Source organism: Osmerus eperlanus, chromosome 7 (genome assembly GCF_963692335.1).
Source record: "Osmerus eperlanus chromosome 7, fOsmEpe2.1, whole genome shotgun sequence".
NCBI lineage: Eukaryota > Metazoa > Chordata > Actinopteri > Osmeriformes > Osmeridae > Osmerus > Osmerus eperlanus.
The window spans coordinates 3,283,447-3,311,065 of record NC_085024.1 but is presented as its reverse complement, the minus strand read 5'-3'; the positions used below and the strand labels follow the sequence as shown (position 1 = coordinate 3,311,065).

General features: G+C 44.0%; 3 protein-coding genes across 8 annotated transcripts in view; 2 read left to right on the top strand and 1 right to left on the bottom strand.

Annotated features, from left to right (window-relative positions):
* The window catches only part of cep162 (centrosomal protein 162), a 33,678-nt gene extending 25,790 nt beyond the window's left edge, over positions 1 to 7,888 (top strand). For all 6 annotated transcript variants that reach the window (XM_062466514.1, XM_062466512.1, XM_062466513.1 and 3 more), the window contains 5 exons: positions 1,227 to 1,368; positions 1,538 to 1,636; positions 4,854 to 4,988; positions 6,886 to 7,132; positions 7,199 to 7,888. In XM_062466514.1, the coding sequence (XP_062322498.1) occupies positions 1,227 to 1,368; positions 1,538 to 1,636; positions 4,854 to 4,988; positions 6,886 to 7,089 (580 nt within the window). In that variant the 3' untranslated portion in view covers positions 7,090 to 7,132; positions 7,199 to 7,888. The remainder of the gene's footprint in view (positions 1 to 1,226; positions 1,369 to 1,537; positions 1,637 to 4,853; positions 4,989 to 6,885; positions 7,133 to 7,198) is intronic.
* Positions 7,765 to 17,345, bottom strand: mrap2a (melanocortin 2 receptor accessory protein 2a). Its single transcript, XM_062466526.1, has 4 exons — positions 16,812 to 17,345; positions 16,327 to 16,426; positions 8,611 to 9,156; positions 7,765 to 8,430 (listed from the first exon to the last, which is right to left on the bottom strand). Exons 1-3 carry the CDS (start codon positions 16,924 to 16,926, stop codon positions 8,718 to 8,720), a joined length of 654 nt encoding a protein of 217 aa, XP_062322510.1. The 5' UTR covers positions 16,927 to 17,345; the 3' UTR covers positions 7,765 to 8,430; positions 8,611 to 8,717.
* A 7,032-nt stretch (positions 17,346 to 24,377) lies between these two features.
* On the top strand, positions 24,378 to 26,973 carry si:dkey-15h8.17 (uncharacterized protein LOC100034454 homolog). The gene is given in 5 exon segments (XM_062466532.1): positions 24,378 to 24,658; positions 24,954 to 25,963; positions 26,078 to 26,147; positions 26,406 to 26,571; positions 26,859 to 26,973. Coding segments are annotated over 5 exon segments (1,584 nt in total). The 5' UTR covers positions 24,378 to 24,435.
* The last annotated feature ends 646 nt before the right edge of the window (positions 26,974 to 27,619 follow it).

The following is a 27,619-nucleotide window of genomic DNA, read 5'->3' as shown; positions in this document are numbered from 1 at the left end:
CGTCTCTGGGGGTGAATGGAGAAGTGGGCTGGCCTGGACGCTGAGCTTCTGCGTGATGATTGGAGGGTCTGTCGAAAGACTGCATCTCCTTTTGATTGACAGCGATTTTGTGTTATAAAAAGTCGCGGAAGCTATTCGAGCTCAGTCCCATCGCAGAGTTTGCAAGTGTAGTTGAAAGACAAACTGCTGCAACCTATTTCTTGGAATTTGCTTGCCGAAATTGCTAGCCAATTTGCATCATACATTTAATACAATTATACACCACGTTGCTTGTTTCAGTTTAACCTAATTCCCACATTTCCCCCTTCGAGTTTAATATTGTTTCGTTAGATTGTTTGTTTGTTCATTCATTCATTCATACAGTGGGCTAGGCTAGTGTCGTAGGGGTGAACTAGCCAGTGAACTAGCCAAATAAATGCACAGTTTTTATGATGTAGGCTGAAAATGAGCTTCCCCTCTTTGAAAGACCAGCAGCCGCCACTGTTTAACACACACACACACACACAGATATATGCGTACACACACACACACACACACACCTACACACCCAGATATAGACTCGGACACAGTTATATATATACACACACAGATATAGACTCACACACACAGTTATATATATACACACACACACACAGATATAGACTCACACACACAGAGATGTACACACATACATGTATATGTGTGTGGGGTGTGTGTGTGTGCGCATAAACACTCATTCTGCATACAGTACACACCGGCTAACACACATACTTCCAGGTGCTTTGTATCTTGACGAGCTGACAATCTGCCGCCCCCACGCTGTCATTGCCACTAGCAGCCAGCTACCTCTAATTACTGCCAGAGGAATAATCACATCAGCTATGCATGTATAATCCATACCTGGAGCAGCCCAGCAGGAGACCTAGTTGGCACAGTGCTGTACAGTACAGGAGGGGAGGAACAGGAGCACATGTGTGCCTGTGCTGGTGTTTGATGTGTGTGTGTGTGCCTGTTTGGATGTGTCTCTTTCCGTGTGGGTGTTTGTGTATGTCCGTGTTTTTTTGTGTGTATGTGCATGTGTGTGTGTGTGTGTGTGTGTGTGTGTGTGTGGTTCCTGTGTATGTGTGTGTATGCTCGTATTCGTGTGTGTGTATATGTGTGTGTGTGTGGTTCCTGTGTATGTGTGTGTATGCTCATATTCGTGTGTGTATGTGTGTGTGTGTGTGTGTGTGTGTGTGTGTGCCCAGGCTCCAGGAGAGCTCGGCGGAGCAGCTGTCGTGTGTTCAGGTCGTCCACCAGGGGGAGCTGGAGCGCCTGCTGGCACGCCACGCCCTGGAACACTCCTCCTCCAAGCTGGCCCAACTGACCAATCACATCGCCACGCAGGAGGTAAGGGCTCGGGCTCACGTCAGGGGGAAGGTTGAAGTTCGAATCGGGGTTAAGGTTAGGGGTTAGGGGAAAATGCGATTTTTTTTATGGAACTGAATTGTGTGTGTGTGCGTGTGTTTGCGTGTGTTCGGGTGTGTTTGTGTGTGTGTGTGTGTGTGTGTGTGTCCAGGTCGTGGTGCAGCACCTGCGTGAGCAGGTGAAGGATCTGCAGAGCACCAAGGACGCCCTGGCCGTGTCCAAGCTCAGAGAGGACGCTCTCCAGGACCAGGTGGGTGCAACCACAACCACAACCACAACCAGACTGACTCTCCAGGGGGCTCATTTATTAAACTGTGCGTAGGATTCTTACTTAAAGTGTACGTACGCCCAAAAGCCTAAAATGTCGTACGCCCCCCAAAAAATCTGATTTATAAAACCGTGCGTACGCACACCTGTACGCAATGTTCCCTTTATAAATCACAGACTACCCACAAGTGTGCCTACGTGAATCTGACAGCAGCGGGATCATCAATAAATAAAAAAGCAATGCGAGGTAACAATTTGAAAACAAAAGCGTATCCGTAAACACACGTTTCTTCATGTCGGGTTTGTTATGAACAGTGTTACAGTTTGGACTGATAACGAGGACGTGGTGTAGCAATCGCACGGGAGCTTAACGGCTGTGTTTCCAGTTTTTGACTCATGATGATATATGCACAGTATTAAAGAAATATATTTAGTTATACACTGTGTTCTGCAGTTATGTAAAGGTTGGATATGTGATGTTATCCTGTATTCCATGCAGTCAGGGCATCTCCCCTTCCTGCACTCCCGTAGTGGACAATCTGATGGTGAGACAGCGCTGAATTTTGATTTAAAATTTGAGTTGGATTGTACAAGGTGTTTGTGAAACAATTATCACTCAGTACAAGCGCAAATAACACTGCTGGATTTAATCTAATCTTCATGATAATGATGAAATCGAGTGAAAAAAGTATGAGGAAAACAAAATATATAAATATTACGAGTAATCGTTCTTCCCACAGTTACTCTCTGCAGTCTGACTACAGTACGGTCATCTGCGTCGCCAATTCCCAATGTCTCCAAAATGTGCGTAGGCCTACGGGTGGGTCACAGTTTGCGTGGAGGACCGCACATTCTCCCCTCAAGTTAGTTTTTTAGAAATCACAACCATTGCGTGGGAAGTGGCGTACGCACATTTTCAGCCCCGTTTTGTGCATACGCAACGTTTATAAATGAGACCCCAGAACCAGAAGGGATGGATGGAGAGAGGAACTGCTTATAAACATGTCTATATCAAGGGTCCTCGAGGTTCGACTGGGTGACTAATGTTGAACACACCCAAACTGTTTCTTAATGCGTTTCTACAGTGCTATCAGGACGCTGTTCATTCCAGGCAACGTTCACAACCACAAACAACGTTGCTGTCAGCCTTTCTAATCCTGAACGCACTCCCACACTCCCTCTCTCAGCATGCTGTTGTCTCTGGCCTTGCCTTGCCATTCTCCTTCTCTCTGTCTTGTAAAACCTCTCTCCCTCCTTTCATCCTCCCCCTCCTCCACGTGGCTGGACCACTGTTCTCTACATGCTAGGTTTACTCCTTTAATACTTGTCTATCCATCATTAATTCAGTACAGCAAAGCACATTCATGTCCTTATTTATCTTCTTCAGAAGTGATGGATGGAAAGATAGAGTGATATATGGATGTAATTCAGGGGTGTCAAAGTCAATTTCACAAAGGGCCACACTGGGAAATGAGAAGAGAGGGATGGTTGGAGGGGGGGAGGGAGGGAGGGAAGGCTGACCGTGGTGTGTGTTTGTGTAGCTGACCGTGGTGTGTGTTTGTGTAGCTGACCGTGGTGTGTGTTTGTGTAGCTGACCGTGGTGTGTGTTTGTGTAGCTGACGTGGTGTGCGTGTGTACCTGACCGTGGTGTGTGTTTGTGTAGCTGACCGTGGTGTGTTTGTGTAGCTGACCGTGGTGTGTGTTTGTGTAGCTGACCGTGGTGTGTGTTTGTGTAGCTGACCGTGGTGTGCATGTGTAGCTGACCGTGGTGTGTGCGTGTGTAGCTGACCGTGGTGTGTGTTTGTAGCTGACCGTGGTGTGTGTTTGTGTAGCTGACCGTGGTGTGCGTTTGTGTAGCTGACCGTGGTGTGTGTTTGTGTAGCTGACCGTGGTGTGTTTGTGTAGCTGACCGTGGTGTGTGTTTGTGTAGCTGACCGTGGTGTGTTTGTGTAGCTGACCGTGGTGTGTTTGTGTAGCTGACCGTGGTGTGTGTTTGTGTAGCTGACCGTGGTGTGTGTGTGTGTAGCTGACCGTGATGTGCGTGTGTAGCTGACCGTGGTGTGTGCATGTGTAGCTGACCGTTGTGTGTGTTTGTAGCTGACCGTGGTGTGTGTTTGTGTAGCTGACCGTGGTGTGTGTTTGTAGCTGACAGTGGTGTGTGTTTGTGTAGCTGACCGTGGTGTGTGTTTGTGTAGCTGACGTGGTGTGCGTGTGTACCTGACCGTGGTGTGTGTTTGTGTAGCTGACCGTGGTGTGTTTGTGTAGCTGACCGTGGTGTGTGTTTGTGTAGCTGACCGTGGTGTGTGTTTGTGTAGCTGACCGTGGTGTGCATGTGTAGCTGACCGTGGTGTGTGCGTGTGTAGCTGACCGTGGTGTGTGTTTGTAGCTGACCGTGGTGTGTGTTTGTGTAGCTGACCGTGGTGTGCGTTTGTGTAGCTGACCGTGGTGTGTGTTTGTGTAGCTGACCGTGGTGTGTTTGTGTAGCTGACCGTGGTGTGTGTTTGTGTAGCTGACCGTGGTGTGTGTTTGTGTAGCTGACCGTGGTGTGTTTGTGTAGCTGACCGTGGTGTGTTTGTGTAGCTGACCGTGGTGTGTGTTTGTGTAGCTGACCGTGGTGTGTGTGTGTGTAGCTGACCGTGATGTGCGTGTGTAGCTGACCGTTGTGTGTGTTTGTAGCTGACCGTGGTGTGTGTTTGTGTAGCTGACCGTGGTGTGTGTTTGTAGCTGACCGTGGTGTGTGTTTGTGTAGCTGACCGTGGTGTGTGTTTGTAGCTGACCGTGGTGTGTGTGTGTGTAGCTGACTGTGGTGTGTGTGTGTGTAGCTGACCGTGGTGTGTGTTTTTAGCTGACCGTGGTGTGTGTGTGTGTAGCTGACCGTGGTGTGTGTTTGTGTAGCTGACCGTGGTGTGTGTTTGTAGCTGACCGTGGTGTGTGTTTGTGTAGCTGACCGTGGTGTGTGTTTGTGTAGCTGACCGTGGTGTGTGTGTGTGTAGCTGACCGTGGTGTGTGTTTGTGTAGCTGACCGTGGTGTGTGTTTGTAGCTGACCGTGGTGTGTGTGTGTAGCTGACCGTGGTGTGTGTGTGTAGCTGACCGTGGTGTGTTTGTAGCTGACCGTGGTGTGTGTGTGTAGCTAACCGTGGTGTGTGTGTGTAGCTGACCGTGGTGTGTGTGTGTAGCTGACCGTGGTGTGTGTTTGTAGCTGGCCAGGCTGTTGGAGGACCTAAAGCAGGCGACGGAGGCTCACAGCCCCCAGCTGAGACACTTCCTCAGCCTGGACAGGAAGATCCACAGCATGGAGGTCAGACATGCTCAGAGGGAGAGGGAGCTGCAGCAGGTCAGCACACACACACACACTCAGACTGAACACACACACACACTCAGACTGAACACACACACACACACACTCAGACTGAACACACACACACACTCAGACTGAACACACACACACACACACTCAGACTGAACACACACACACACTCAGACTGAACACACACACACACACACTCAGACTGAACACACACACACACTCAGACTGAACACACACACACACACACAGACTGAACACACACACACACTCAGACTGAACACACACACACACACACTCAGACTGAACACACACACACACTCAGACTGAACACACACACACACACAGACTGAACACACACACACACTCAGACTGAACACACACACACACACACTCAGACTGAACACACACACACACACACTCAGACTGAACACACACACACACTCAGACTGAACACACACACACACTCAGACTGAACACACACACACACACACTCAGACTGAACACACACACACACACACTCAGACTGAACACACACACACACTCAGACTGAACACACACACACACACAGACTGAACACACACACACACTCAGACTGAACACACACACACACACTCAGACTGAACACACACACACACTCAGACTGAACACACACACACTCAGACTGAACACACACACACACTCAGACTGAACACACACACACACTCAGACTGAACACACACACACACACTCAGACTGAACACACACACACTCAGACTGAACACACACACACACTCAGACTGAACACACACACACACTCAGACTGAACACACACACACACAGACTGAACACACACACACACTCAGACTGAACACACACACACACTCAGACTGAACACACACACACACACACTCAGACTGAACACACACACACACACACAGACTGAACACACACACACACACACACTCAGACTGAACACACACACACACTCAGACTGAACACACACACACACACTCAGACTGAACACACACACACACACACTCAGACTGAACACACACACACACACTCAGACTGAACACACACACACACACTCAGACTGAACACACACAGACTGAACACACACACACACTCAGACTGAACACACACACACACACTCAGACTGAACACACACACACACTCAGACTGAACACACACACACACACTCAGACTGAACACACACACACACACTCAGACTGAATACACACACACACTCAGACTGAACACACACACACACTCAGACTGAACACACACACACTCAGACTGAACACACACACGCTCAGACTGAACACACACACACACGCTCAGACTGAACACACACACGCTCAGACTGAACACACACACACACGCTCAGACTGAACACACACACACACGCTCAGACTGAACACACACACACACACTCAGACTGAACACACACACACACACACTCAGACTGAACACACACACACTCAGACTGAACACACACACGAACACACACGCTCAGACTGAACACACACACGAACACACACGCTCAGACTGAACACACACACGAACACACACGCTCAGACTGAACACACACACACGAACACACACACTCAGACTGAACACACACACACGAACACACACACTTTCAGACTGAACACACACACACGCACACACGTTCAGACTGAACACACACACTCAGACTGAACACACTCGCTCCGACTGAACACATACACACACACACAGCCCTGGAGGGAGGAGACCTGCTCCAGCAGGTGATTACTGATACATACACACACACACATACACACAAAAGGAGCACACAACAGAAATGACAAACATTTGTTTAGTATGCCCGTCTCATGTCAAATACGGCCCAGGTAACCAACAACCCATTACCCCTCCTCCACCTACCTCCCCCTCCTCTCCTCCCCCCCCTCCCCTGCCCCAGGTGGTGGGCCGGAGTCTGCCGGGGCAGCAGCAGGGAGAGGCAGGGGAGGCGCAGGCCTGGCGGAGGCTGGCCCAGGAGAGGAGCCGGGAGCTGGAGGTGTTCCGCCTGGAGCTGGACTCCATCCTGGACATCCTGAGAGCGCTGCAGCAGCAGGGAGTGGTCATCCCTAGCCCCGCCCACCTGGGCGGAGCCTGGACCACCTGACACCCACACTCACACACACACACGCTCGCTCACACACACAAGCCTGCGTGCATCCTCAGGTGCTCGCTCTCGCACACGCACTCACACACCTGTGCTCACATGTTCTCACACACACCTTCCCACAAACACACAATCTGTGCTCATCTCTTTCATGGTCTTTTTCCCACATGGACACAAACACACTCTTCTCGTTCTCTCACACACACACATTACACACCTGTCTCTCACACACACACATTACACACCTGTCTCTCACACACACACATTACACACCTGTCTCTCACACACACACATTACACACCTGTCTCTCACACACACACATTACACACCTGTCTCTCACACACACACATTACACACCTGTCTCTCACACACACACATTACACACCTGTCTCTCACACACACACACATTACACACCTGTCTCTCACACACACACATTACACACCTGTCTCTCTCTCACACACACATTACATACCTGTCTCTCACACACACACATTACATACCTGTCTCTCACACACACACATTACACACCTGTCTCTCTCACACACACATTACACACCTGTCTCTCTCTCACACACATTACACACCTGTCTCTCTCACACGTTACACACACCTCTTTGTTGTACAAAGGGTCCGCTACCGTAGCTCATAATTATTCATGCCATGAGTCTGCTCGCTGAAGCAATACGTAAAGGCTTTATTTTTGTAGATTGTTTTGTGTGTATAGAGAGAGCCCTGTTTTATTTGTGGTTATGTATGTAATGTATTCCATATGTGGTCAAAATAAATAACGTTTCAATACTTTTTTATTTATTCTTTTACTTTCCCCCAAACCTCTTAAACACGGCCAATCACTGTCTTCACATCTTCCTCTGTCTCTCACCCGGCTCCTTAGCATCTCATTAGCATCTCATTAGCATCTCACAACATCACATTAGCATATATTTGCATTTAATGCCACACTATACCCATAGACAAATCACTGGTGGCAGATCACAACACTCTCCTTAACGATGTCAGAACGCATTTGACCTCTTTCTGACGGTTGTTTAGTTCCAGACAAATGCTCCAGCTCCGGTGCCCGTCTCGCTTCCGGAGACTGGGCTCTCCTCTTCCAGGTCCAGCTGTAACAGCTGGCCTTGGTGGGTCCGTGGAGCTCTAACGAGGTGGCTCGTTAGCGACCTAGCTCACCCTCAACCATGTCAGAAAAGCTAGAATGTCGCCATGACGACGGTGGGAACCCAGATGAACAGCGGTTGTGGGTTGGATTGTGAAGAGCTCGGTGACTGCAGACCAAGAAGCGGCAGGTTCAAATCCCCCTGGACATCGTTTAGGATAAGTGTCTGTTAAATAAATACAATATTATTAAATGAATACATATTACCTTAGAACTGTACACTGTACATTGGGGAACATACTTCTAACAAGAGTTGCTACTGATGAGTCCTATTTCCTGTTTCCTGTCCTGTTTCCTGTATCCTGGTATGTTCTGGGTGGCCAGAGGGTGTCATGTCCTCACACACCTCACCATACTGGAATGACTGGTGAAGAAGCCGGGATATGCAGGAGGTCAGCAGCGTGCACCAACCACGTCCTCACAGGAGGGAGGGGGTGTGAGGGGGGCGGGACCTCAGTCAACCACATCACGGTTCCTATTGGGCGAACAGTCCCCCTCCAGGATGATTGGCGGGCCCCCCAGCAGCAGGTAATCCTCCCCCAGACTGGAGCTGTTCACGAAGTTGGGGATGTTGAAGTGGGCCAGGAGTTCGGACTCTCTCTCAGCACGGTTCCCCATCACCGCCACCCCCTCCAGCCCCAGACCCCCCGCCTCCTCTGGGCTGCCGAGCCTGCCAGGGGCATGCCCTGCCTGGGGCGCTCCACCAACTCCAGGCCCGGGCCTCTGGCCTGGGCCCTGCTGCTCCTCGTTGATGTAGCAGTGGAGGAAGGAGCGGGAGGTGTCCAGCAGAGGGCGAGAGAAGCAGGCCCTGTGGTCGGTGTTGGAGGCCGGAGGAGCCAGCTCCTCCATGCAGCTGGTGGCACCGACACGCTTCTCACAGCTGTCAGCTCCTCTGCAGGACAGGGGACACACAAACACGTGAGACTGGGGGTTCTGTGAGTGTGTGATTGAGAGTGTTTGTGTGTACGTGTGTGTGAGTGTTTTGAGAGTGTGCTGTGCATGGGTGTGTGTGTGTGATTGAGTGTGTGCCCACTCAGTGGCACTTTTCCCCCTCAGTTTTATGTTCTACCCCCCAGTTTACAGTTTTTTTTATTCGCTTTGGTACTATTTTCACAAGTAAGGTGTACATTTTCAAAACTCTTAGTACAAAAATCCAAACTGATCACACTTGTAACGCAGCTAGTCATTCTTTCAAAACCTGATTGAATGCTTTGTCAGTTGCACATGTTTCCAGTCCACATAATCATTGTTTCAAACACAAGATTATTGTAATATGTAATGGGAACATTTGGTTTAATCACCGAAACACAACAGTATGATCTTCTTTCAGTTTAGTACTTTTAACAATCAGTTCATCCAACAGCAAACAATGCAAGATACATGTTTCAAATCGGCCTTAGAAGTGCTGAAATTAATATGTTCCAGTACTATGTAAAAGACAGATTACATAGTTTCACAGTAGGCAATACACTTACATTACTCACATTTACATAATAAATAATAATTTCCAAAATATCCATCCTATGTGTAATCAACTGAAGGATCAATGAAGACATCGTCTACAATCATTTGGGCAAATTACGTACTTTTTACTATTTTCAGATATAATTGTAACATAGGTATACTTTCTATTACTGTATGTAACAAAATGAGAACAAAACATAACATTTAGAGGCCCCATGCCCACCTCTCTGACCTCTCTGTTGGTGCCCATGCCCACCTCTTTGACCTCTATGTTGGTGCCCATGCCCACCTCTCTGACCTCTCTGTTGGTGCCCATGCCCACCTCTTTGACCTCTCTGTTGGTGCCCATGCCCACCTCTCTGACCTCTCTGTTGGTGCCCATGCCCACCCCTCTGACCTCTCTGTTGACCTCTCTCATGCCCACCCCTCTGACCTCTCTGTTGACCTCTCTCATGCCCACCTCTCTGACGGATCCCTTGTCCACGAGCTCTTCCTATTCCTTGCTGTCTATCCTGCTATGTTGAAAGAAATTGCCAGTGTTTACGCCCCCACTTTTACGTATATCTAATGACCAATTGTGGTTATCCCAATCTGAAATCAAGTAGCAATAACGAGTATTCATCATGTGTGGTTAATTTATATGTTCGTACAAAAACACATTTTATTTCTGTAGTTCTCAAAGTCAATATACTGTTTATTGCTGAAATGAAAATATATAGGTTTACCAAACGGTTCAGTGATTAACCATTAAGATCAGTTGGATTAAGTGTTGGTCAAATGTATTTACGCAAATTAGATGAGAAGCATATCAACAGTATTGTGAGCATTGCATTGTGAAAGACAATTTCTTCATATGAAAGATATTTCTTTGATGACACACTGATTAGGTGTGGTGAAAAAGTGATTGTGTAATTTTGTGCATTGTACTTTGTCAATTGAACATGTGATTACATGTTTGAAAAAACAGACTTTTTGATGATCTGCTTTGAGTTTTGTACTAACAGTTGTGAGGTTTACCACATACTTGTGAGAATAGTACCAAAGCGAATAAAAAAAACTGTAAGTTTTACGTAGCTATACCTATAGCTAAACATATCATATTCCCTCATAACATAGTCGAAGCTGGTAAGCTACCTGATCCAGTCTCTTAACCAGGGGCGTTGTTCGACCTTAAGTGGGGCACAGGCCCCTATTCATATCCCCTTTTTCTTCCAAGCTTGCTGAGCACAAAACACTACTCGGCTATAGAAACTCCCCTTGCTTTACCCACTATACAACAGTTCAGGGACGCAAGTTTGATATCAGCTTTGGCAGGGACATCAATAGTTAATGCGAGTGCGCACATTTTTTTTCGCATTCATTTTAGGGCAAAATCTGTTTTTTGAGCTTCATGTAATATTGTTTTTATGTTTTAGTCAAAATAAGATGATCGGTACGTCTATCATTTAGAAACTTTCATTAGTTTTGTAATTTTCTTAGCCTATACTCTATTCTGACTTGTGTGCTGAGTCACCCTCTGAGTCCAAGTGACACCTGGACGCACACAGGTGACACCTGTGTGCGTGCTGCAGTGGCTATTTGGCAAGCTCAGAAGGGCGCGCTGACATGGAATTCTGCGGGCATTGTGAAAGAAATTTTGGGCCTATGTACAATGAATGTGTTTTAGGATAAGTTTACAGTTGGTTAAGTAGCTTGATACAATGAATGTTGATTCAACTCCATTTGGTAGAGATGCCATTTGCAGTTTTATGACACCTAACTAGGAGACGTGAAGTCTAAGAGACGGGAAGTCTGGGTGACCTGAGAGAGTTCTTGTCACCTGGGGGGAAGAGACAGTTGGTCTGAAGACAATGTGGATTCAACTGTATTGTTCTAAGGATTTAACCAATGACAGAAGAGATTTGGTATAGCTGCATGTCTGTAGGATGGACCAATGGCTTTTGAGAACTGTCGTATCTATAAAATGGTCTGTTGAAGAATGTTCTGGGGGGTTCAGGGCCATCAGCTGGGTAGTGCTGGTGGGCTGGATTCTCCCGGTTCCATTCTAGAATGCTAGATGGAGCTGTATAGAATTGTCTTTGTGTTATTGTCTTATGTTTGTGTGTCGATGATGTTATGTTGATAACGTTATTATGTTCAAATCTACGTCAAATAAACATTAACTCTGTACTTCACCCGACTTCAGCTTAAACGATTGATTCTCTCAAAAACTTCCACGACAGTTTTGGAGGGGGCACTAGGATGTTCATTGAGATCCGACCTGGACTCGTGAGTGGCAAGAACGGGATTCTTCCTCAGGGTCAGGTGATTCGATGCAGCATTTTGAACAGGGGAAAGTGGTGAGTTACTGAGATCGATTACTTTGAGCGAAGTTATGGTGAGGTTAAAGTTATTGTTGAATTTGATGGGGTTTTGTTTGAATGGTACAATTTTAGTCCGATAAATAGATGTGCAATTCTATCTGTGATATTGCTACATTCCTACTGTAAATCCTCTGTGTTTAGTCTTTGAGTAGTTCAAAGATGCAGTTGTGGTCTGTGTTTAGTCTTTGTGTAGTTCAAAGATGCAGATGGCCAGTTTATTTGTTGCTGCGCCAGTTGTCATATGCATAGTGCATATGGTTGTCCATCCATGGGTGTGTGGATGAGTGTATGGGTAATGTGGAATGTTCTCGAAACTCACAGTGGATCCTGATCTGTAAATGGATTGGTTGAAATTGTCATATCTAGTTACCGATTTTTTTTCTTTCTCACAAATACATGTTATTGCGATATTTTGGAATTGTATGAGCTATCTATTGAAGTCATGTAATTACTAAGTATACTAATACATGTTAAAGGGTTCGAGGCCTGTTGCGTTGAAGTCGTACAAAGGATCTTGAGTCCCATTAGGGGTTACGAGTTCTGCATGAGTTTATTGCTACTGAGATGTGTGTGTTATGATTAATTCTAAGTCTGGTGGTAGACAAATGCATGGCAAACATTTGTTAATAAATCCTAACCAAATGGGCGAGTTGCAGATTGCCGACCAGGATTTGGATGGATGTGTAAACGGCAAATCTGATGTGGTGTTTTCCATGTAGAATTTGAATCCTGACTTCTCTTTTATGTGAGGAAAGAGAAGTTAAAGAAAAAGTGAGGAAATTGTAAAAGTTTGTCTTTTGTGTTAAATGTTTGTTTGAAACAACGAGGAGTATAAGATAAGAAAAGAACTAATCCATAAAAATACACATAATTTTTTCTTCCGAATGTGCTAGTCCGCCGTCTGTTTAATAATGTCTGCAAAAATTGCCAGAAAGACAGCGCTTGGATCGGAAAGATCAAGGCTGTGGTTTCGTGAGTGTCCTGAAAGACAGGAAGAATGGCAACGGCATTTGTCACAGTTTACAGACAGAATCAGCAGCGACGGTGGCGGGTATGTGCGAGCGAAGGAATTGCAGTTTCAAAATTGATTCTCTCAAAAACTTCCACGACAGCATCGGTTTGTGTTTTCGGTTAAACTGCTTTGATTTTACAAGCGTTGATTGGGATACTGCGTTTATATTTTCTGGGATTATGAATCTAGGCTAAATGAATGCACTGACAAACTTTTGATTTTACACAGCAGAGCAGATGTATACTGGGTCACGACGCCCCAGCTCTTAACCCACTGCACAATAATGAAAACATACTAGTTCTGAAACAGCAATGAAACCGTATTAAAACGTTCTGAAATGGCATTGAAACATACTAGCTCTGAAACGGCATTCAAACATACTAGTTCTGAAACAGCTTTAAAACATAGGCTACTAGCTTTGAAACGGCATTCAAACTAGTTCTGAAACAGCATTCAAACATACTAGCTTTGAAACAGCATTCAAACATACTAGTTCTGAAACACGGCGCTGTTGTGACACCCTGGACAGCGTCATTTGTCATGTCAGTCAAGAGACTGAATGGAAGCACGTTAACTCATGAAAGTGTAGATAAAATTAACGGCATCTCTACGGAAACTAAAGTACCCACTTTGTATTGTCTTGCCTCCATACAGAAAACCCTTTGAAACGAGCTGATTCAAGTACTGTGTCAGCATTATAACTCAACACTGCTCATTTGGCCGTATGATAAGACGTAAAATGGTAAGTGAAAGCATGCCTAAAAATGTAAATAATCTGAAATGTATTTTGGACTGCCAACTTTAATGTTCAAGGGCGTAGACATTTAGTAGTAGCGCTGGAGACAAGTTCCCACCAAAGCCACGGAAACATGAAATGTCCCGACCAAAAACTGTGAAACTTATTGCACTCAAATGAAGCAAAAATAAATGTTCCTGCCGCACTAGCATCAACTGTTGATATCCATACCAAAGCTTAAATCAAACCTAAGCCCTTGAAAATGTTGTCCAGTAAGTCGATTAAGTTAGACAAGTTCGGTCATGGCTACTGTAGCGAGAAGTTAACTTTTCAATCGAGACTTTTGGTTACTAAGGCCTCGCTTTCTGTCGCTATGGACTTATTTCCCCCTTACAGTTTTTAAGTGTGTAAGTGTGTTATTGAGAATGTTTGTGTGATTCAAAGTGTTGTGTGTGTGTTTGTGTGCAATCAAGCTGTGAAAGCCTGCATGCATGTTATGTAGATGTGTGAATGACCACATGGGGTGTGTGAAGGACTGTGTGTGTGTGTGTGTGTGTGTGTGTGTGTGTGTGTGTGTGTGTGTGTGTGTGTGTGTGTGTGTGTGTGTGTGTGTGTGTGTGTGTGTGTGTGTGTGTGTTTTCACAGCCTGAATATATTGACTAGATATTGGCTCCCCACCACATCCCCTCCCAGCAGGTATCTGGTGACTGATGTGTCGCCAGAAGGAGCATAGCCAAGCTCAACAATCAGATGAGTCATGGTTATACAGCACTGGCTGGATCTCTGCAGTATCCACAACAGAGGCCTGTGGCTGTGGGCCAGCCAGCCAGCCAGCCAGCCTGTCTGCCTGCCTGCCTGCCTGTCTGCCTGCCTGCCTGCCTGTCTGCCTGTCTGCCTGCCTGCCTGTCTGCCTGCCAGCCTGTCTGCCTGCCTGCCTGTCTGTCTGCCAGCCTGCCTGCCTGCCTGCCTGCCTGCCTGCCTGCCTGCCAGCCTGTCTGCCTGCCTGCCTGCCTGTCTGTCTGCCTGCCTGCCTGCCTGCCAGCCTGCCTGCCTGCCTGCCAGCCTGCCTGCCTGCCTGCCTGCCTGTCTGCCTGCCTGCCTGCCTGCCTGTCTGCCTGCCAGCCAGCCTGCCTGCCACAGTAAATGTGTTTTGCACCTCCCTGCCACAGTAAATTCTGTGTTTGTATAACATACATGGCGAATAAACCGAATTCTGATTCTGATTCTGCCAGTGATCAGTACTGGAACACTTCCCTGGACAGAACAGATAGCTATTCACCCTGAAGCAGCACTAGTCTTATTTACTAATACATCATAAACACACACACACATACATTTTACACACCTTCACACAACACACACATACATCTTACACACGTTCACACAACACACACACATACATGCATCATACACACCTTCACAACATATACCACATGCATTTACAGCAAACACACACATAGCATACACACACACACCACACAAACATACAATGGCTAGGAAAGACATAGAATTGCTTCTTCAAATATTTATTTGTTAAACAACGGCATGCGCCCACACACACACACACACACAAGGTGTTCATGCATTTCAAGTAGTTAAACTCATCAATAAACCACCAGAGTAGATAAGAGTACTTGCTGAGGAGAAAGGATAAACAATGGGACTATCTTATTAGCGCAGTATGCTAATGCTGCACTATTCCCCCACAGCTGTTAGTTTGTTTACATCAGAAGACTGGAAGACTCCCAGAGCTAAGGAGCTTGCTGGCAGTTAGTAATCCACACACACTCTAACACACACACACACTCTAAGCCGGAAAAGCAGGCTATGCTCAGACGGCTACTGACACATCTCCTCAAGAAAGGGTGGGGGGGGCCTCAGAGAGACTGTGTGTGACATCTGAGATGAGAGAAACGTGCCAAATGGAGAGAGTGTTCCTAGAGAAACTTCATTCAGAAACATGCAAGGAGAGAGAGAGGGAGATGCAGGGGGGAGGGGAAAACAAACGGTATAGGGAGGGAGAGAGAACAAGTGAGAAGTTGGAATGGCAGGAGGGATTGAGGGAGGGAGGGAGGGATAGAGAGAGGGAGGGATAGAGAGAGGGAGGGATAGAGAAAACATATCCCACCAGTATTTTACAGGCAGATGTGAACTCAAAGTTACATCTGTGCTGTCCATGGTCCTGAACCAGATCGAATACCACCACTCAAACCAGTGTTCTAGTCAAGTAAAACGCATGCATGCACCCTATTCCCAAAATGACTTAAGCAGTGCTACATGGTAGTACCCGCATGGGTAGGAGGGTAGTAGTAGGGGTGATAGTAAACTGACAGCATGCCTGCTGACTGACTGAACACCATCTCCAATTGGTAACGTCTTCCTAAAGCTATCTCGTATGATATTATGTAAGTACTGATCAGAACCCGTGTGGAAACTGCGTGCGTGTACGGAGGGGCGCGACGGCTGGACGGTGTGCGGAACACTCACTCTGGATGCGGAGCTCCGGTCTTGGTCAACAGCGTCAACACGAAAAACATGAAGATCACGAACACGGCCAGGCCCACCCAGAATCCGATCACTATGGAGTCTACGGAAGAACATAGGTTGGATTGAAGTCATTTAGTATATAAGAAACATAAGAATATATAGAACATAAGAAATAAAAGTTCATCTGTTAGGGTCTGGAGCCGAGAGAATACAAACAAATCTATGAGAAATAACCTCAACATGACTGTGAAATAATCTGGGCAAACGTCTCGCTTTCTCCTTTCAATCTCGCTTTTTCTTCCTCGGTCCTTCTTGTTATCTCTCTTTCTCTCGCTCCCTCGTTCATTCTGTTCCCCTTTTCTAGCAGAACAGCATTGCTTGTGCGCTGTATCAGTTTGTTCAGTAATACATTTTCTAATTTCAGAAGATTCAGCTATCCTATAAATCAACAGTGCGGACACAAGTTTCGTTATTTTGATACTTACACCTGTGCGCTTTGAGTCCCTCGAAAGACACCGGTTCTTCGTCGTCGTAATATTCATATCTCCATTCGTACACCGGGTCCGGTGCTACAGAGGTATTTGAATGAAATCCGGACATCTCAAAACGTCCACAGAAATGCTGACAAGGAAAAGAAAAACGCTTTCTGAAGATGACGTACTAAAACGGGTCTTGCTTAACTTACACTAAGATCTTTTATTTAATTTCAGTTAGTAGCATTTTGTGCGAAACAAGTCGATGAAATCCCCAAGTCGAAGAAATTATTAACCGCAAGTAAAGTCTTTCTAGGTTGATCGAACGATTTCCTGGGTTGCATGATTTAGCTTAGGCCTAATTGATTGTTTTAAAAATAAACTTAACAGTAAATAAAGTTGAGTGTTAATACACAACAGTGTTTCTATCTGCATTCGGTTTGCAGGTAGCCAGCGAAATGCGCAAGTGAGATGAGGGCGAAGGCACGAAGGAAAATAGTTTGCCTCTCTATCTGTCTCTCTCCCCCTCTGTGTCTCTCTCTCTCTCTATCTGTGTCTCTCTCTCTCTCTATCTGTGTCTCTCTCTCTCTCTATCTGTGTCTCTCTCTCTCTCTATCTGTGTCTCTCTCTCTCTCTCTCTCTCTCTCTCTCTCTCTCTCTCTCTCTCTCTCTCTCTCTCTCTCTCTCTCTCTCTCTCTCTCATATGAGTCTGCTAAATGAATAAATGTAAATATGCACACAAACGCGCGCGCGGTCATTGACACCGAACCTTAGATGCATCGTCCTTCTGCAAACAATCGATCAAACAAAAACACGGACATTTGTCAGTGCTTTCAAGAGACATGGGTATGTTGTGATTGGGATAGCCTACATATCGATCCCGACTCTGTATGCTGCCCACCTTTTTGACAGCAGGGTTGAAATGTAATGACTTTCATTGCAAATGTTAAATAGGCCTAAAACAGTTTCAATTGGTTTTATTCATTTTTATAATTATCCATTTATTTTATTATTGATCCTCCTATTTCCTGAAAGGAAATACATCCCCCTGTTCTAAGGATAGGCGACCGTATTTTAACTACAGACAGCTCAGTGAATTAACAAATTAACTATTTTGTTTGGAATTGAAATAGGAATGGCCTCTTTGAAGGAAACGTAAACCCATGTTCATTAAAATCCCCTTGAAAGTGTCAAGCTTTGGCCCGTGGACAATGATAGAGTAGAACAAGATGAAAGGGTTTAGAATTGTGATGCATGGCTATTAACCCTTTGATACACAACATGGGTCTAAAGTGACCCGGGAGAGTTAACATTTTCCATATCTTCACTGTAAAATGTTACCAGGATTTTACAATATTTAACTGCAATATTTCACAATAAATCATTGTATTATAACTTTACAGGCTTTAACTGTAATAATAACGATATCATGTTGTAATGTAGAATTTACTGTGAAATCAATGTATACACAGTAAGTTACTGTGAACAAATCGATACCGGGATTTCACAGCATTTTGTTGGGTTATTTCACAGTAAAATACTCAATTCAAATCATCCTTTGAGATAACCCAATACATTACTGTAAAACTTGAATTGCACTTGAACTGCACTGCATTGTGGGATCAAGAAGAGACAGGTGGATCCACGGTGGATACAGCACGATAGAAGAGTTCGAGGGTACACTCACAGAAATGAATCATGGCATATTTTATAATTAAGTATTTACATCTATTTGATTTTATTATTTTCTCAAAATGTATTAATTAAAATCCTTAGAATGAGCATAAGTCTATTAATTCCTAAATATATTAAACATTATCAATTAAAATATACTATAATGTTTTAAATATGGCTAGCTGTGAAACAAGCAAGATTCAATTATTTAAAACGTATGAGATTGGTTTACACATATATATATCTATGGGTTTACATGCAATTTTCAGGAAGTGAAATCGTTTTGAGGTGGAAATGACGTCAGATTTCGCGCTTTCCCAACCGTTTGTCTTTTCGACCATTTCACCTGAGCTGCCTGCTTGGATCGTGATTGTTGCAAGTACTGTTCAAACTATACATAACCCTACAAATGTGTAGGTTTTTTCCGGCTCCAAATTTAGGATGAACGATTAACGCTAGCTAACTGCTGTGGGTCAGCGCCAATGCTATTTTTATAGCTAAGTATTCACATTGGAGTGAACTAGTGTTGCACAGTAAAGCTGTACCAAAGAGACACACTTACATAGCTTCAGTGTTCCTGTGCATACATGGGAGACAATCACTGCAAACGAGCTGCAGTTCCTGTGCAGACAGGAGAACCTAGCAGAACGCCATCTCTGTAGCACTCCATCCAGTCCAGAACCCGGGGCCCTGAAGTCTCGACTTTTACGATACTCAAACGATGCGATGTTAATATACCTCTCTGATCTAACGAGTCTGGCTAGCTGTCGTGGCCTCTCAGGTGGGCTTTGGCTGTGATGGAAAGCTGGAGAGATGGTTGTTCTGCTAGGTTCTCCTGTCTGCACAGGAATTGCAGCTCCTTTGCAGTGGTCGTTAAAACCCGCGGTTTTAACGACCACCAGGAGTAGCGTCACGCATACGTGATCATTCGAAAGCGTGCCCCACAGAGTACCGTCACACATGAGTGATTCTGAACATTCCAACGACTATTTTCCGATAGACAAAACTAGATGACAAACGCTATAGTATGGCTTCAAAATTTACAATTAGGAGGCTAACAAGTAACACTAGCAGGTAGTAGCATTGTTACAAGTATTATGCTAGGTTGCTAGGTAACGGAAGCTAACTAAAGCTAGCTAGCTTCCGTTTTAGAAAAGTAACTCACTCTGGTGGAAGCGTCGGTAATAGAACTCACTCCTTTAAAAGTTTTTAAGAAGCCTAATGACGAATTATGGTCAGAATTATGTTGGCCCATGCTACACCCCTTCACCAGATATACAAAGACAGTACTACATTGTTAAAATCTTGATCTTCCCACTACATTGAAAACTCAAATTGTGTGTTTCCATTTAAAGTTAATGGTCTCCACATGTCGTTGTTAAGCCAATTACAGGTTGATGGTAAAAAATATAAAACAATACATGGGAAGTCTGAAAGTTATAGGAGTTGAGCAAACATTTTGTTCTTTTGTTCTCAGTATTATTATTGTCAGCATGCAGTGCATCAATAAAGGTATAGTTTCTAAATAATTTAGCTGACAATAATTGGATGCAAATATATGTTTCATTAATTTTCATAATTTTTTCTTTCATTTCAGCCCACTTCGAGATCTCTGCCCATTCCATTGCCTTCCTCAATTAACGTATTGCTGATCCATGGTTGACAAGGTAATATCATGCCTATTTCATGCCCATGCTAGCCAGTTCATTTTCTTGATTTTGTCAGCCTTTTGGTAAACAATGTTCCACTGTAAATTTAACCCGTGTGAGCATGTGTCTGAGACTGTTGTTCAATTTACTCAGCATACAAAGCTGCACAGTAACACTCCCTATTATCAATATCAATGTGGTGTACCTGACTGTCCTCGGATGTACCGGAAAGCCACTGTTCTGAAGACTCATATGTATAGAGACCACAAAGGACCAGGATCTTTGCAGCATTGCAAGCCACTTGATACACCCTTAAAGTGTGTGGCTCTGTCTTGTGCTTTTAAATGTGACACTGTGACCTTGCTTGTAAAGCATTTGAAGTCACACGCAAAAGACGGATTGGAAACTAAATGCCCATTCAGAGGTTGCAACCACAGCTTTATAGTTGCATCCAGTTTTGCATCACATGTTTCCAGGAAACACGCAAGTAGACGTGTAGAGGATCTGGATGAGTTGGTTCTAGATAAGTCTGTTCCCACAGAGCCTTTGAATCAGCCTGAGTCTAGTCAGTCATGTTTTGATATTTCTGATGAACAACATGAATCAGAAATGCCATTTGCTGTGGATGAAACCTTACACTTCTCTACTTAAAATTACAAGCTAAGCTATTGTTACCGGCAAGTACCATACAAACGATCATTGGGGACTTTCAAAATGCCCATGAGCTTGGCCTGTCACATTTCTTTAGCATTTTGAGTGAGAAGTTGAAGGTACTTGGAATTCCTGAAGCCACTATAAGCAACATTATTGATGAATTGAATGCAGGGGATCTACTCAAGCTCTATAATAGAGGAGTTCTGAGCACATAAACATAAAGAGGAAGGGTGCATTTAAAAAGAGTTTCAACTAAGTTGATCCTGTGCCACAGTTCTTAGGAACTGATGAAAACGGCAAAGAGTGCTTTGCACAATACATACCTGTGCTGGAGACATTGACTGCACTATTTAAAAGTCAGTCTGTTCAAGACCAGTATGCCGCCACCCGGTTGGAACCCTCTGCTCCTGATGTCTATCAGGATGTTAGGGATGGAGAGGGATTTCAAAACAATCTTTTACTGAAATCTGAGCCTTCCTCAATTGGTATAATACTATACCAAGATGCATTTGAGGTGGTCAACCCACTTGGTTCAGGGAAAAAAAAACATAAAGTGTTAGCAGTTTACTCAACCCTGACAGACATTTTCCAACACTATAGGTCGACCATCAATCAAATGCAACTTGTCCTCCTCTGTAAGGAGCGTGATTTTAAGTACTTTGGTACGAACAAAGTGTTTGAAACTCTGATCAAGGACCTCAAAGTCTTGGAGGAGAGAGGTTTTGTGATGCATGATGGCAGTGCAGTTAAAGGTACTTTGGTTGCCATTTCGGGAGATAACTTGGGCTCCCACTGTATTGGTGGCTTTTTGGAAAATTTCAGTCGGGCTGATTATTTCTGTCGGTACTGTGAGATAGATAGGGGCATATTTGTGAACGAGTGTGGTACCGTTAGAACAGCAGAACTGTACAAAAGTCACTTGGATGATCTAAAAACTAGTGACACCAACTCCATATGCGGCATTAAGTCTGACTCTCCTTTTAATCAGCTTGCTCATTTCCATGTTTGCCAGCCTGGCCTTTCACCAGGCCTTGGCCATGACTTGTTTGAGGGTATCGTCTCTTATGACCTTTCTCTGTTTATTGACACTTTAGTCAAGGAGAAGCATTTTACTTACCTTCAATTAAATCGGTGTAAGAACCAATTCAAATACCAAGGAAATGATGGCAACGACAAACCGGCAGATCTCTCTCCTGGCTGTGAGAGATTAAGTGGGCATGCAGTTCAAAACTGGTGCTTTCTTAGATTGCTACCTCTCTTGGTAGGTGACAGGATAAAGAATCCTTGTGACAATGAGGTATGGCAGCTCATTTTGCAGCTAAGAGAAATAGTGGAACATGTCTGTGCACCAGCCATTACAGCAGGCCAGGTAGCGTATCTAAAAGTCATCATTGAAGAGTACATATACTACAGGAAAAAGCTGTTCCCTGACCATCCCCTAAAGCCAAAGCATCATTATTTGGGCCATTATCCAGAGCTGATCATACATTTTGGGCCACTAATCCGCCTGTGGACGCTAAGATTTGAAAGCAAACACACGTTTTTCAAACAGTGTGCCAGAAAATTACACAACTTCAAAAGTCTTTGCAAAACTCTGGCAGAGAGACACCAACTACTGCAAGCCTACTTGAGTGCAGGAAACCTGTTCCCTCCACCTATACAAGTAGAAAAGGGTACAGAGTTTTATGTGAACGATTACAATGACAGGATCAGAGCATCTGTAGCTAGTTATGAGTTTGAGTCACAATCTGCAGTGGCTTGTAATAGTGTAACAGTGAAGGGCACTGTGTACAAAAAAGGGATGTTTGTTTTGCTTGAGAACAAAGATGAAGAACTTTATGTTGGGAAAATTAACCTGGTCATTGTTCACCAAGATTCTGTGCACTTTGTGACAGAGAAACATACTTTTTTAAAGCTGATAGACATGGGCATCTACTGTGAATTAGGAGCAGCCCAAGAGGATTATGTTTGCATCAAGCACAAGGATTTGCTTGACTACCATCCTCTTCCAGCTTACAAAGTGCATGACCTGTCACTAATTGCCTGTAGCGGGGTTTGCTCGTTTAAGATTAGCAATACTTAATTTATAATAAAGTATGTAGTTCTTGGGGGGGGGGGGGCACCACCTCTTATTGTTAAAGGGATAGAGGAAACCTTATTGAATAATATTTAAATAATAGCCTTCGTAATAATCAGTCTAATCTTAAGTCGTGAATTCTATGAAAGTAGAGCAGATCAGATAACGTGAGTGATACGCGAATGTTATACACAATGATTTATTTAGGAGAATGTAATTATAATGAACAAATACCAGATAAGTTATGGGTTAGTCAGAGTAGTACAGTGGCTGGATGCAAATGAGGGCGAGCAACACAATGGCTGTGTAGAGCGCGTGTAAAGGGGGAAGGGAGAGAGAGGGGTAGAGAGGGACAGGTAGGCCTTTGTGGTAACAATGGACGAGCAAGGGCAACTGACTTAGCAAGGGTTAAGCTAACTCATTTGTAAATTACAATCAAACATCAACAATTTAATCACAACATGCCAATATGTCACAGGTAAGAAATATTGCAAATCGTAGTTACTTTTGTCGGTTTGAAGAAGGGTAGAGTCAATGGTTTCGTTATCGTCCAACGAAAATAGAACAACGGAATCTTTGGCCAAAGTTCCGGGCGCTCAGTGAATTTGCAGGTTGAGAGGAATAGTTTAGAAATGACGCGTTCACTTCAGTTTAATTCCTACTAACAAGCGAGGGTGATTGTACGTTTGGGGGTTTTATACTCCAAAGAACAAGGGGGGGTCCCCGTGAAGGTGACCTCTTTCATTGGTCAGTTTCCCCCCACCTGGGCGTCGTCCTGAGATCTGCCTAGGTGTGAAGTAGCTGTACCTTTTGAGTTCCGTTATTTCAACTGTCCATGGAATGCTCAAACTTCAGAATATAACAATACAACATTCGTAAATGGTTTTGTTAGTATGGTACAATCATTTTGATATCAAGATTGGCTGACTTAACTATACTTGAAGGGAAGTTATAATCAAACCTCAATTAAACAACGTTCTAAGTAAATGGGAAAAACACACATTATAACACATCAACTACTGTCATTGAAATAGTGTCCATGAGCCATGTAGTCCTTGAGAATATGTTTGTAAATCCACATAAGAAAGTTCTTCCTTGTAAATCCTTTGTCTGATACTGTGGGCCGTGTGGCCTCTGTATCTGACCCCATGCTGGGCCAGAAGCTTTGAAGCTTCTCCTCTGGGAGAAGGACAAAGGGGGAAGACCCTTTCCTTGTCGGGGGTAGGAGAAGGTGTGATGGTACCGTGCTTTGTCTGTGGACTGTGCTACATGCCCTTCACCATTCTTTTTCAGTTTAAGCAGCCAGGTGAGAAAAGAAACGGGACTGTAAGAAAGGCTGGCGGGTATCAGCCAATAAGAAACCGTCTTAGTAAATGTATTAGTTAAGAATCAGTTAGAAACATAGAGAATGACGGTTGGGTTTATTTCTTACACTCGTAATCTATAATTTTGTTTAGTAGCCGAAAGAGTGCGTTCATCACGAATCAATCGATGACTAATCAACTATTAAATTAATCACAAACAGACCATTTGTGCACAATGGAAACTAATTCATGTTTAACACATTCTGATCTTTCAGATAATGAATCATCTAGAGATCAAGGAAGCAGTCTTATCTTTTCTACCAGGCCTTCCTGTTGAAACCCTGACTTCCTTGGTGGAAGGGTTTGAAGAGCTTGGAGTGGAGACCAGGGCAGACCTTGCTTTGGTACAAGAAAAGGATCTGGAGAAATACCTCAGACCAATCCAGTGTCGAAAACTGCTGAGTGGCATTCAGAATGAAGGTAAATCCATATTTTGACAGTGTAATGTGAACATTGGACAAACACGTGACATCAACTTCAAATAAACACAAAGTTTTAGTATAATTTTTATCTTCTTCTGAGCATTAGGGGTGCTGATGAACATTTGGTCTTTAACAGCCGAATGGTACAAATTGCACCATTTAAGTTTACTTGTACAAACAGAAACTTTTTTCAGCAAGAATACTCGATCAAACTTTTTCCTTCTGTATATCTAATAATCTTTTCTTATTCTGTCACTTCTAGGATTTCCAGTGCTTGACATAGACTTTGGTATTGCCTCTCCACTTGGCTCAAGTATCTTCATGTCCCTCATCATCAAGTTCTGAAAGCACATGCTCTTCTTTCCGCTCAAATACTCCATGTACCTCACTATGTACCTCACCAAGTACTCAAGTTCCCTCATCATCTTTGTCGTCACCCACAATTCCTGGCCAGCAATGGTATACAAACTTCCGGGTCAGATGGTACCAGACGCCAGCAGCAGTTCAAAAAGCAGTGGCAGATCAAACAAGAGCATCACCAGGGGACAGAAGAGATATGGTGAAGGTAGTGGTGGACCAAATGTTGGAAAATGATCCCAACCCCACCAGAGGAATGTGTCAAAGCATTGCCCGGAGCATTGTAAGGGACTATCCGAATACTTTTGCCGATGTTGGGGGAAAAGGAGACATTATTGGAGATGGCTGTCACTCTCTTCTTCAGCAAATTAAAACGAGAGTAGAATATAAAAATAGAAAAAACACTCTTGCACGGCGACGCAGAGAGAGAAGGCCCCACATTGGAGTGGCAGAGGGGGCCAGATAAATGGCAAGAGGCCCTGTGGATCAGTACGGATGTGTGAGGTGGTGTCCTGAAAAACTTCCTGCTGGAGAGACCGAGGCAACCTTGGATGAAATGAAAAGGCAACTGTGCAACATCTACTCAGAGGAAGGGATGGGCGGGGCAGAGAGAGCTGGCCCTCTGATGGAGAAGACCTACATCATTCAGCGCCGGTACCTGAACAGTGTGCCTGCACCAGCCATTGCAGAAATAAAGGAGGAATGGCCTTTTCTATTCTCGCAAAGAGGCCTTTACTCCCACTTTGGTCTGCTGACAGATGTCTCCATCCTCAATAAGTTGCAAGAGGCCATGAACGGAAAAGGCAGTACAGCCATTCGTTTCTTCCAGGAACACAGCCGTCGTCCTGGGATCGAGGATGTCCTGAACACTTACGAGCCAGAGACTTCAGACAAGGCTGCATGTGTCCTTATGCTCCTGATGGCATATTTCAAAGAGCCCAAGAATTCCATCATGCTTGAGAATGATGTAAGTTGTTTAAAAGATTTATTTTTAAAAAAGTGATCGTGATTTCATTTCATTCTCTTATGCACCATGTTGAACATATGCAACTATTGATGTGTGTTGTTTCTTATTTTACAGCTGTGTGCTACAGCTGCTGATGTGCAGAGGACAGTGACGTTACCAAGCACCCCCTGCTTGATTGTCCAAGGTATTGTTGACATCTGGATTTGATATTGATATTTTGAGCTGTATGTGGTTATTTTAAATAGGCTTAATGTTCTCTGGTGTCAGGTGTGCAAGAGACAGTCAATTAGACCAATAACAATGGTCAGTGAGTGGGCCACAGTTTTCAAAAGCATTCAATGTTGAACATTTTAAATGAATGAAATTCAAGAGAGCATTCCTCTCTTGTGCAGCATTCCACTTCTTTACAGTAGTGATAGATGGGTATCTCTGTTCCCTTCAGGCGACCTGATGAAGCCTAGCACCTGGATGTTATCCATTGAAGGACAGGTGGTGATGGGACCACATGATCGCTTTATCAACGGGATACCTGCGGTTTTTGCAAGCTACTACAATTTGAACCTGCAATATCCTGAGGATGGCTCCTGCACTTTGGAGTTTATCCAAAGGTATTGTAACACTTAAAATAACACTGGACTGTATTGCTTTTTATTTTGCTTGGATAGCATTTATGGTTGTTAATTTGGCATTTTTTCCTGCCTCCAATGCTTTATTACCTAGACTGATTTTGATGAATGATGAATGAATGATGAGTTTTAGGAAATGTCCACAAGATACTAAATTATTTCATGTACGATTTGGTTAAAGGGGAAGGGGCACCACTGCATGTGCCTTGGATAAACAATGCAATATTAAATCTGTAAAACTGAAAGTTGTCTTTGCTTATCTTTTACAGGTGCTTCTTGGGCATTAACCCAGAGCAAGGCTCAAAATCCAAGAGGCGTGGAGGCATAAGCCGAAATGTGAGCACACTCCAAAGAAAGCTTGTTGACTTTGAGTGGTCTTTGTAAATATGAAATAGTTGTCAAGGGACAGCCCTATAGTAAATTGTATCATTGAATAGTGAATTTAATGAAAATGTATGTTAAGGGACAGCCCTATAGTAAATTGTATAATTGAATAGTGAATTTTATGAAAATTTAAGTTAAGGGACAGCCCTATAGTAACTTGTATAATTGAAAAGTGAATTTAATGAAAATGTATGTTAAGGGGACAGCCGTATAGTAAATTGTATAATTGAATAGTGAATTTAATACTTTTTTCATTATTAAAAAGTTAAAATGAGTATCGTCTTTGTTGTCTTAGTTCTTGCTTTGACTTTTAATTTAGCAAATCCAAAGCACGTTAGTGTGGTAAAATCACAGTTAACAAGTCAAATTTGCAGTATTTTGCAGTGTTAATAAAATTGTAAATGTACAGTAAATTACTGGCTACTAGTTGCATTACTTTTACAGTAAAAGTGTAAATAAACAATATTTAAATGTATAATTAAAAATTATAAATTTACAGTAAATTACTGGCAGTAAAAAACAGCTACATACTGCTATATCACAGTAATTCAATGACAGGACAACTGTGAAGTTACAATATACTGCTGTAGTTGTCTTGCATTTTACTGTGAAATGTTTACAGTTAATTATTGTGAAACATGTGCAG